This window comes from Nicotiana tomentosiformis, chromosome 12 (assembly GCF_000390325.3).
Source record: "Nicotiana tomentosiformis chromosome 12, ASM39032v3, whole genome shotgun sequence".
Classification (NCBI taxonomy): domain Eukaryota; kingdom Viridiplantae; phylum Streptophyta; class Magnoliopsida; order Solanales; family Solanaceae; genus Nicotiana; species Nicotiana tomentosiformis.
Genome location: NC_090823.1, coordinates 109,380,955 through 109,393,184, shown reverse-complemented (window position 1 = coordinate 109,393,184; position 12,230 = coordinate 109,380,955). Strand labels below are relative to the sequence as shown.

At 42.6% G+C, this 12,230-nt stretch overlaps 1 protein-coding gene across 1 annotated transcript; it reads left to right on the top strand.

The window, feature by feature from the left end:
• Positions 1-1,531: 1,531 nt before the first annotated feature.
• LOC138903209 (uncharacterized) lies at positions 1,532-2,173 on the top strand. The gene has a single exon (XM_070191140.1). It carries the CDS (start codon positions 1,532-1,534, stop codon positions 2,171-2,173), a length of 642 nt encoding a protein of 213 aa, XP_070047241.1.
• Positions 2,174-12,230: the final 10,057 nt, after the last annotated feature.

Sequence of the window (12,230 nt, the reverse complement as noted above, 5' to 3'; positions counted from 1 at the left end):
ATTAGTCGCTTTTTCAGATTTAGACTTTTGATAAACTCTTTACCTTTAAAATTGGATAACAATAAAACTTATAATATGGTTCTAAGGACACGTGATTTCACCTAATACCAATTGATAAATGTGAGGGTGGGTAATAGAAATTAACAATAAAGTAAAGCAAACCGGTGTTAGAATGGAACTCAGCCCTCGAGTTTGGATACCCTCGAACTGGTTGATGCGAGAGCAATTACAGTATAAAAAGCTGATGAACAATAGTATAAACGAGAAAGAGAATTATATTGTTTTTTATCTCTGTCAACCATGTCCTACAAATGATTAGAACCCCCCTTTATATAGTAGAGGAATCTCACTCATGGTATGATTCTAATTACAGAAGGAAATCCCCACGATTAGCTAATTAACCGTTTCTGATTTGATTCGTTCCGAGATTTACGCCATGATCCTCGACCAATCACCGAGGTTTACGTCGTGATCCTCGACCAGTTAAGGATAGCTCGCCTTTCTATCTTTGATGATTTTGTTAAAGCATTTCTTACTTAATTTCATTACATGCAGACCTTGGCAAAGATGCTGTCATGAGGTCCCTATCTGTGAGGAACAGACTTCGATCCCGTCACCGAAACCGGCGAAGGACAAAAAGAGGAAAAAGACCTCAACCTCCGAGGATCCAAAACCTAAGAAGAGGGCGGCTTGTAAGCCGAAGAAGAACATCATCCTTCTGACCGAAGACTATGTTCGGCGTCTAAGGGAGAAAGACGAAGAAGAGGAAGAAGACAACTCCGGGTTGGTGGCCCGAGTAGGAATGAGCACCGAGGCCCCAAAGGCCACTGAATCGGTGAAGGATGCAGAGACTTCATCTCGAGATGAGGGGGTCTCAGGAAGAGACTTGGGAGAAGTCCCCGAGTCATCGAGGATTGAAGATGCCTCCCACCATAATGAGCCAACGGTGGGTTCGGCTGTAGGGGCTGATATCGAGACCCCCTCGAGATGGAGAGAACGCCCCAAGTGATCCACTTGGGACAATAGAAATTGGAGGCTCCCCGCTGCTCCCCTCGTTTTCTAAGGAGATGATTCAAGAGGCTCGGGCCTTGAAGATCCCCTAAATTGAAGGAGCCCACGGAAGGGAGGATCCCTTCCGTGATTACTTTACTGGGGTCGAAGATACTACCGTCTTGAGCGACTTGGAGGTCTCAAGGAAGGACTCGGGCGAGGCATCGAGCCTTCTCAACGAAGCGCAGCAAGCTCTGAATCGGGTAAGCCTTAACTCCCTTTGTTGGTATTACCCTTGTGTTCATTTTTCTTTTCCCGTCTAACTTCTTTTATTCGTTTTGCGTAGGCCTCAGCGCTTCATCGGGAAGCATTTTCTCGGTCTCAAGTTGAGTTGAGTCGGTACGAGGCCGACATTCAAAGGCTTACCGAGGAGAGGAATGTCATCAACCCTCTCGGTGGGCAAAAAGAAGAAAATATCAAGGACCTCTGAGCCGAGTTGGCCGTGGCTCACAAAGATCAGACCGACCTGATCGAATAGGTAATGAAAATCTTAAAAGCTCATGGGCTTGATTCGGGAACGGTGGCTAATATTTCAATCTCACAGCTGCAGCAGAAGGTCGAGAGGATCGAGCAATTCCGTGAAGAGGTCGACATGATGAAGGCGGAGATCTTGGGGTGGAAAGAAAGTATGGACCGCTTTCCTACTGGAAAAGAAGTTGCTCGAGCCCAATTGTCGTCGGTCGAAAGTCAGCTTCGAGGCATGAAGGAGAAGAGCTCAGCTCAGGCAAAGCAAATAGAGGAGCTTGAGGCTCGGTTGGCTTCCGAACTTGCAAAGGCCAAATCTGAAGCCGAAAAGGCAAAGCCCGATGCAGATACTATCGTGGCCGTCTATCGGGCTGATGTTGAAACCGCTCAAGTCCAAGCGAGAGAGGCAACCAAGACTGCTCAAACTCAAGCACATTGGATTGCTGAGCTCGCCAAATGCCAATCTCGGAGGGAGACCCTCGAGGAGATCCATGCTCGAGGTTTCGATCTTACCGACGAGATAATAAAGGCTCGAGAGATTAAAGCTGATGTTGGAGCGCTGGCCTCTTCCGATGGTGATGATGATGATGGCAGCAACATCGGGTCCGAGAATGGGGAGGACCTCAATGGAGAAGAAGCTGCCCCTGAGGAAAATTAGGAATCTTAGGCTTTTTCTTTTTTGATTTTTTGTACGGGACCCTGATCGGTCCTTGTAAATATCTTCGTATATATAAAAGATCCTTTTTCTCTTTGACTTGTGTTTATTCTATTTCCTGCCTCGTAAAAATTCTGTTTCGTTCATACTTCATGAAACTTTTGCTCATAAGTTTGAGGCTTAGGCAACTTGATCGAAGCCGGACTAGTATAGTCTTAATCGAGTGAGTACTTGCTCGAACTCAAAATAGGGTGACCCTTAGGTTTTTATTGAGTGAGAATAATTTCTCGAATTCAAAAAAATAAAATGGCCATTTAGGCTCTTGAATTAGGCTGATACAACCATAGTAAAAAGAATGGCTTTCTCCCCCTTTTTGGCTTGAAAAGTTTATTGTTTAATCATATAAAAGTTGTTGTACCTAGCATGAAATAAGGGATTTGCTCGAGAGTTCGAACGATTCCGTACCCGTTAGGGTTTTTAAGGGTCGATATTATCGAGACCCTTTGGTTCGTAATGCTTTAGCATAAAATAGAGAATTTGTTCAGAGTTCGAATGACTTTGTACCCTTAGTAACTCAGCAGAGGGTAGCCTTTTTAACCGGTTTTATGAAAATATTCGAAGGCCTGTTTTATAACGAAAATCGGACGTCCTCGAACCATGTTAATTTGGCCGTAGCCTTTAGCTTTGGGATTCGCCTTTTGGGCTTGTTCCCCTATTATACTTAGAACTTGTTCGAAGTATCAATCCCCGAGTGGGGTGGCCGTGGCCTATAAAATTGAGGGTTGCCTTTTTATGGTCTTACGATCTCGAGGTTTTAGTAATTCGATCATGTCAATTTTTCCCCGAGTGCGGGGTCAATGGTTCGAACTTTAGTTGTGACCGGTCCTTAAGCTAGTTTCCACAATAGATCACAAGCACGACATTATAAAGTAAAAATTTCTCTAAGGCATGCAATATCTGGCAAGGAAAAATACTTTTTTCAATAAATTAACATGCGTACATGTTTGCCATTAGGGCTCGAGTAATCTACATGGGCATGGTTCGTTCGACCGTTTGACCCTTACAAAATTTAACTATCAAACTCCTGTCGGCACGAAGTATTTTCCTTATAACTATCTGAGGGTGATGCCCTCCAGTATCCGAGGTTGATTGTAAAGGATCCTCGGATACTGTTGAATTGCTCTAAGTTTAGCACGAACAATGGTTGCCTCGTTAAGAACCTCACCGAAAAAACCCATTTGGGACAAAAACCGGTCTAATGGAAAAAGAATGTAACGCGTGCTTTCAGACCTAAGGACTTTGTGTTTGAAGAATCCTTTGATGTCTTCGATTAAACACCTGCAAATGGTTAGTATAAAATATAAACGAAAGTGGAGAAGGTCGTACCTTAGCAGTAATATCGTTTAAGGAGTGATATGCTCTAATTATTTGGTAATTGTTTGTCGTTCATCGTGCCAAGTTTGTAGGATCCCTTTCCGATGATATCGATGACCTGATACGGTCCTTCCCAGTTCGGGCCAAGTTTTCCTTCGTTTGGGTCTCGAGTATTGAGGGTGACCTTCCTCAGAACCAAGTCCCCGATTTTAAAGTGTCGAAGATTGGCTCTTCGATTGTAGTACCTTTCGATCCGCTGTTTCTGTGTGTCCATTCAAACGAGGGCGGCTTCCTATTTCTCATCTAGAAATTCAAGGCTTGTATTCATAGCCTCATGATTTGACTCTTCCGTTGCATATCGAAACCTGACGTTGGGTTCCCTGACTTCAACCGAGATCAGAGCTTCGATGCCATATATTAAAGAGAACGGTGTTGCCCCCGTACTGGATTTTGGTGTTGTTCGATATGCCCAAAGGACTTCGAGCAATATCTCTCTCCATTTTCCCTTAGCATCGTTCAATATTTTCTTTAGATTTTGAATGATGGTCTTGTTTGTCGATTCGGCCTGTCCGTTCCCACCAGGATGATATGGCGTTGAGAGGATCCTTTTTATTTTGTGATCTTCTAGAAACTTTGTTACTTTGCTGCCGATGAATTGCTTTCCATTGTCGCATACGATCTCGGCAGGCAACTCGAATCGGCATATAATGTGGTCCCAGATGAAGTCTATGACTTCTTTCTCTCTAATTTTCTCGAAAGGCTGTGCTTCAACCCACTAAGAGAAATAGTCAGTCATAAACAAACTAAATTTAGCTTTACCTGGGGCCGATGGTAGAGGGCCGACGATATCCATTCCTCATTTCATGAATAGCCATGGGGATAAGATCGAGTGGAGTTGCTCTCCGGGTTGGTCAATCAGCGGCGCATACCTTTGACATTTGTCGCACTTTCGAACAAACTCTTTTGTATCATTTTCCATATCGGCCCAATAGTATCGTGATTTGATGACTTTGTGAACCAATGATTCGATACCATAATGATTTCCATAGGTGCCCTCGTAGATTTATTGTAGGACGTAGTCGGTATCTCCTGGTCCCAAACATATTGCCAATGGTCCATCAAACATCCTTCTATATAGTGTTCCATCTTCGGCCAATGTGAATCGTGCGACCTTCATACGTAGGGTCCTCGATTCCTTAGGATCCTATGGAAGCTTCATGTTCTTTAGGTACTCGATATATTTGTTCCTCCAATCCCAGCTCAGACTTGTGGAGTTGATTTCGGCGTGGCCTTCTTCGATTACTGACCTTGAAAGTTGTACGACAGTCCCCGAGCTAATCTCGTCGTCTTCGACTGATGACCCCAAATTTGCAAAGGCATCGGCCTCGCTGTTTTGTTCTCGAGGCACATGTTGTAGGGTTCATTCTTTAAACAGATGTAGAGTCACCTATAATTTGTCCAAGTACCTATGCGTTCGATCTTCTCGAACCTCGAAGGTTCTGTTGACTTGGTTTACCACAAGCAGGGAGTCACATTTGGCCTCGATGACCTCTGCTCCCAAACCTTTAGCTATCTCGAGACGTGCAACCATGGCCTCATACTCAGCCTCATTGTTAGTTAACTTAGAAGTTTTGATAGCTTGTCTAATTGTATTACCAATGGGCGGCTTCAAAATGATGCCTAGCCCGGACCCCTTCACGTTCGAAGCGCCGTTTGTGAAGAGGGTCCACACCCCCGATGATGTACCCGACTCTAATAATAGTTCCTTTTTGACCTCGGGTATGAGGGCTGGCGTAAAGTCGGCCACGAAGTCCGCTAAGATTTGAGACTTGATGGCCGTTCGGGGTTTATACTTGATATCGTACCCACTAATCTCGACGACCCATTTGGCCAATCAGCCCGAAAGTTCGGGCTTATGCAAAATATTGCGAAGGGGATAAGTAGTTACCACACAGATCAGGTGACACTGAAAATATGATTTTAATATCCTAGAGGCGCTTATTAGGGCAAGCGCTAAATTTTCTAAGTGTGGGTACTGGGTCTCGGCCTCACCTAAAGTTCGACTAACATAGTAAACAGGAAATTGCGTACCTTGCTCTTCTCAAACTAGGACTCCACTTACCGCGATTTTCGAGACTTCTAAGTACAAGTAGAGTTGCTCGTCCGCTTTCGGAGTATGAAGCAGTGGCGGGCTCGAGAGGTACCGCTTTAATTCTTCCAATGCTTGTTGGCATTCCGGGGTACATGCAAAATTGTTCTTCTTTTTGAGCAGTGAGAAGAACTTGTGACTTCTATCTGAAGACCTCGAGATGAATCGTCCTAGGGTGGCTATATGCCTTGTTAATCTTTGTACGGCCTTAACATTATCTTCGACTGTGATGTCTTCGATTGCCTTGATCTTATCGGGGTTGATCTCGATATCCCGATTCGATACCATAAAGCCTAGGAACTTGCCTGAGCCGACCTCGAATGCACATTTCTCCGAGTTGAGTTTCACGTTATATTTCCTTAGTATATCGAAGGTCTCCTGCAAATGTGTCAATTGGTCCTCTGCTCACAGGGACTTAACTAGCATATCGTCAATATAAACCTCCATTGACTTACCTATTTGTTCTTCGAACATTTGATTTGCTAAGCGTTGATAAGTGGCACCAACATGTTTTAATCCAAATGGCATTACATTATAACAATAGGTGTCGTACTTAGTGATGAACGAAGTCCTTTCTTGATTCTCCAGGTTCATTTGTATTTTATTGTACCCGGAGTAGGCATCGAGAAAATTAAGGATCTCGTGGCCGGCCGTGGCATCGATCATGCGATCGATATTCAGCAGAGGAAAAGAGTCTTTAGGACATGCTTTGTTTAAATCTTTATAGTCTACGCACATTCTAAATTTATTTCCCTTTTTAGGGACTACAACTACGTTTGCTAACCATTCGGGAAATTTTACCTCCCGAATGGATCCTATTTTGAGAAGTTTGGTTACCTTGTCCTTGATGAATGCATGTTTAACCTCGGACTAGGGCCTTCTCTTTTGTTTTACCGGGTGAAATTTCAGGTCCAAGCTCAGTCGATGTGTAGTGATCTCTGGCGGGATCCCTGTCAAATCTAGGTGGGACCAAGCAAAATAATCCATATTATTGATAAGAAATCTAATGAGTTTTTCCCTGAGCTCGGGGGTTAACCCCGTACCCAGGTATACCTTTCGATCGGGTAGATGATCGATCAGTATGACTTGCTCCACCTCTTCGACTATCGATTTGGAGGCGTCGGAATCCTCGGGGATTATGAAGGATCGAGGAATCCAGTAGTCACCGTCCTCATCCGTTCCCTGCTTCTCCGACTGAGTCGAGGCTGGTGGCTGTGGTTGCTATTTAGCTTTATGTTTTCCTTTGGACTCTGATCCCTTTGTTGACGAAAGCGCCGATACCGGTATTACTTTGACGACCACGAACATTTCTTTGGCAGCATGTTGTTCCCCATACACCGTTTTTACTCCATATGGTGTCGGGAACTTCAGTATTTGGTGAAGGGTTGAGGGGACCGCCCTCATGTTCTGAATCCAGGGTCTTCCGAGTAGTGCGTTGTATCTCATATCGCCCTCGATCACATGGAACTTTGTTTCTTGAATAGTCCCGACTACATTTACTGGAAGGATGATTTCGCCTTTAGTTGTTTCACTCTCCATGTTGAAGCCATTGAGAATCCGAGCTGTGGGTATGATCTGATCTTGTAGGCCGAGCTGATCCACGATCCTCGATCGAATAATATTGGCCGATCTTTAAGGATCAATTAAAACACGTTTAACCTGAATTTTATTCATAAGGATAGATATTACCAAAGCATAATTGTGGGGTTGTGAGATCCCTTCTGCTTCCTCATCATTGAATGATAAAGTGCCTTATTGCACACAATCTCGAGTTCGTTTTTCCCTGGTGATTGATACTTTAGTACGTTTGAACACGGGCCCTTGTGGAATATCGACCCCACCAACGATTATGTGAATCACGTGTTGTGGTTCCTCTTGCTCGTTTTTCCTGTTCACATCCCTGTCTTTGAAATAGTTCTTAGCTCGGTCGCTCATGAATTCTCGAAGGTGACCCTCGTTAAATAGACGGGTTACCTCCTCCCTTAGTTATCTGCAGTCTTCGGTTCTATGACCATGTGTACCATGGTATTTGCATATTTGATTGGGATTTCTTTGGGATGGATCGGTTTGTAGGGGTTTAGGCCATCTAGTATCTTTGATTCTCCCAATGGTTGACACAATACCTGATGCGTCGATGCTGAAGTTATATTCTGATAACCGTGGTGCTTTTGTGGGATCGGCATGTTTATTGAAGCCATTTTTTCTCATGAACCCTCGGGAGCTCTGTCCTCGATCGTTCCTTCGATCATTTCGGATGGGATTGCGTCCTGGACTACTTTTTCCACGATCTGCGTTGTATGGTTGATACCGATCTCTGTTCGACCGGGGTTCTCTGTCGATATCCCTTTGAGTTTTGCCGACGGGCCTTTTTGGATAAATGGAACCGGAAGGGGTTCCATATTGGTCATCCTCGACCCTAATCTTTGACTGGTACCGATTATGTATATCGGCCCAGGTTACCACTAGATATTCAATTAAATTTTGCTTTAACTGTCGTGATGCCACCGAACTTCGTTCATTCAAACCCTGAGTAAAGGCTTGAACAACCCAATTGTCTGCGATCGGTGGTAGTTCCATGCGTTCCATCTGGAACAGAGATACAAATTCCCTCAACATTTCGTTATCTTTTTGTTTCACCTTGAAGAGGTCTGGCTTTCTAGTTGCAACCTTTATTGCTCCGGCATGTGCCTTTAAGAAGGAGTCTGCAAGCATGGCGAAGGAATTGATAGAATTAGGCGGCAAATTGTGGTACCATATCATTGCTCCTTTCGACAAGGTTTCTCCAAATTTCTCCAGTAAAATAGATTCAATCTCATCGTCTTCCAAGTCATTCCCTTTTATTTGTGCATGTATAAGAAGTGACATGCTCGTTAGGGTCGGTGGTCCCATTGTACTTAGGAATTTCTGGCATTCAGAATTTCTTCGGAATAGGTTTTGGAGCCGCACTTGGAGGGAAAGGCTTCTATACGAATTTCTTTGAATCCATACACTTTAGAATCGGCGGTGCCCCCCGTATTTGGTCAACTCGGGAGTTGTATGTCTCTACTTTCTAGTCATTTGCCTCGATTTTCTTTTCTCCTGATTCAATCTATTTAATGAGCTCCTCGAGCATTTTCATAATGGCGGGGTCAGTCCCCGATTCGTTGGCGTTCGACCTTTCCGGCACAGGCTCGGTCCTGTGGACGACTTCTGGTTCGATCGTACTCGGTGTTCGGTGTTGATTCTGTAGTTGTGCTATAGTGGCTTGTTGAGCCTGTAACATTTTGAATATCAATTAGAGGCTAACTCCACCATATTTTTCGCCCTGCGTACCTCGACCACCTGATCGAACTTCTCTGCGTACGCTACCTTCGGGATCAACGCCTAAATTTGCATTTAGGGTGACATGTGAACTGACATCGATGGGATTTGCAATTTGTGCTTCTTCGAGTTTAGCCTGAGGCACTCGATCCCTGGAGCAGCTATATTGTCATTTTTCTCGTGAAATCCGAGGTCGTTGTCACCATGTGTAGGCGTTGCTTGTGAGTTTGACATGTTTATCCTGAAAACAAAGATTCTTATGAGAACAAGTGTAAAACAATGTGTGTTATCGGAATCAGTATTAAGCAATCACTATTACCCTTTGCTCCACAGTGGGCGCCAAACTATTTACCCTTAAATTGGATAATAATTAAACTTATAATGTGGTCGTAAGAACACGTGATTTCACCTAATACCAATTGATAAATATGAAGATTAATAGCAGAAAATGAACTATAAAGTAAAGCAAACTAGTGTTCGAATGAAACTCAGCCCTCGAGTTTGGATACCCTCTAACTGGTTGATGTAAGAACAATTACAGTATAACAAGCTGATGAACAATAGTATAAACGAGAAAAAGAATTATATTGCTTTTATATCTGTCAATTGTGTCTTTTACAAATGATTAGAACTCCTTTATATAGTAGAGGAATTCCACTTATGGTATAATTCTAATTACAGAAGAAAATCCCATGATTAGCTAATTAATCATTTTTGATTTGATCCATTCCGAGATTTATGCCACAATCCTCGACCAGTCACCGAGATTTATGCTATGATCCTCGACCAGTCGCGGATATCTCGTCTTTTTGCTATTATGCTATCTTCGATCTTGCTCGATGTCTGTCTCATTTGGCTTCGATCTCTACTAGCCTCGATCTCGACAGGTACCGCGATTCTGAACTCGGTACCTTATCCTCGTGATTCAGTATGTTCTGTTACGAGGCCGTCCTTCGATGCAACCTCCCGGTCTCGGTCAAATAGTAAAATCGGGTGGGCTCGATTTTAACCGTATACAGATAACAAAAAAAAATTGTAAGAAAAAAAAAGATTGAGAGTTATATTTTAACAACTCGGCTCACTTATATTATTCATAGGATCTGGCCCTGCATACCTTTAAAATGCATTAATAGAATCAAAATCATGCTCTTTTAAATATATTTAGAGGCTAAATATCGATGAAGTATGTCACACTATTGCCCAAGATCACAAGCAAATTTGTGCTACTGTTAAATTTAACACTCCAAAATGTTACACCTGAGTTTTAATGATGACAATAGTGCAAACCTAATCCAATCTACTTGATTCTAGAAAATCAGGATGACAATGCTAAATCAATGGGAGCCCAAGAAAGATGAGGATAACAATGCTATCAAAAAGGAAATAACATCAAGTGCAGCTGATATGGAAGCCAGTCTGTTACACCCTATATTATTTTGTACGTAAAACTGCGTCGTGAGCAAACTAATGTAGGACCCAAAAATGAGATCATCTTTGAAAATATATAAAGCAAGTTAATCATGTTACCTCAGAAGTTACAAATATTGAATATCATGAACAACAAGTACAAAGAGGGTTAGAAGGTTTAGAAGCTAAAGGAATTGAAGAAAATAATGTTTCATCGAAAGCCGACAAATTGGGAATGTTATAGCATGTACTTTTGGGATGAGACCAGGGTGTTTTATATAATAAGGAGGCTATGTTACGAGTTATGTTATTTGTATGATATTCATGTGTTATGTTTTGAAGTCAAGCGAGTGGTGGAACAAAAGTCGATGAAAGTCGTCACAAGTTACGTTCATAAGTTTTACTGAAACTTTGGGTCAAATGTAACTGCGATTTTATCCCAATATACTTAGAGTTATGGGGTGTTCCACCTATCAAATTAAAGATCTATGAGTCTACTTTCCAGCGCATTAAAATGTTTGTCAATACGATATTGGAGTAGATAGATATGGGCATTTTTTGCGAGACTGCACAGACTGTCACCTACTTGCTTAAACGAGAATCCAAAACTGGGCCAGTTCGGGTCGTCCAAAACTGGGCCAGTTCGGGTCGTCCAAAACTGGGCCAGTTCGGGTAGTTCAAAGAGGCATTTTTAAAGGCCTATCCCCTTCATATATTAGGATGATAATAGGTCAAAATAACTAGACTTAATTTCTGCAAAAATCCTCCCAAAACAACTTCCCACAAACCCCAATTGATTTTCTCTCCCTTTCAAGTTCTAATTGGAGGTAAAGCCTAGAGTTTGAAGAACCAAGATAGGAGCTGAGTTATCCCACAAATAAGGTAAGTTTACTGCTCTCTTTCATCCATTCTTTACAGTTGTAGATGCATGGTAAGTTGTTCTATATTTGTAAGAACTCACGGGACGGTGATCGGAAGCCGTGAGTTCGAGTTATTCACTTGTAGCGGACTATTTTATGGATTGTTTTGTGGACTGTTTGGTGTTGCTGTTGGGCTGCATGATTTACTACTGTTTTGTGGAGTTTTGAAGGAGGAAGTGTGTGGAGAAATACCACATAAATGCAGGATGTTGGGCTGGTCGTTCGTCATAACATTTTTGGGGTTGTTGACACTACTACGGTGGTCGTTTTGTGTATGAAGAGATTGGGGTGTGTTGGGCTGTTTTGTAGTATTGTGTGGTGTACATAAGGTTGGAAAATAATGTATATATGTTGTCATTGTTGTTTTTGGTGTTGTTGGTGTTATCTTGAATTTGGAGGAAGTAGGGATTATAGGGGAGATGCTGTCCGTTTTAATACAAAATAAGCATGTCGTTCGTTGTGCGATAGTTATACGTTTCATAACTTAATGATAGCATTATTATCGTTGTTGTAGATTAAGGTGAGAAGAGGCGAGTTCAACTTGGTTATTGGAAAGAGTGTGATAAGGTATGTTAAGGCTAAGCCTTCCTTCATTTTGGCATGATCTCGTAGCTACATGTGTTAGTAATAAGACATAAAGAGAAGTTCGTATTCATGAATTTATTCACATTATTCTAGTCTCATAAGTTACAATATTATTCCTTATCGAGACTCTATATTCAATTTAGTATTGTCTTCTTCCAGTCAAGAGAGCGGCAAGCCTATATATACAGTATTACAGTATTTTCATTACCATCAAGCTATAATCGATGGGCAGGCCCCTATTGGGCAACCTCTGATCAGATGGAAAGTTATATACCGAGCCTACTGTGGCCGAGCGCCTATGAGCGAGCCAAGCATGTCCGAGATA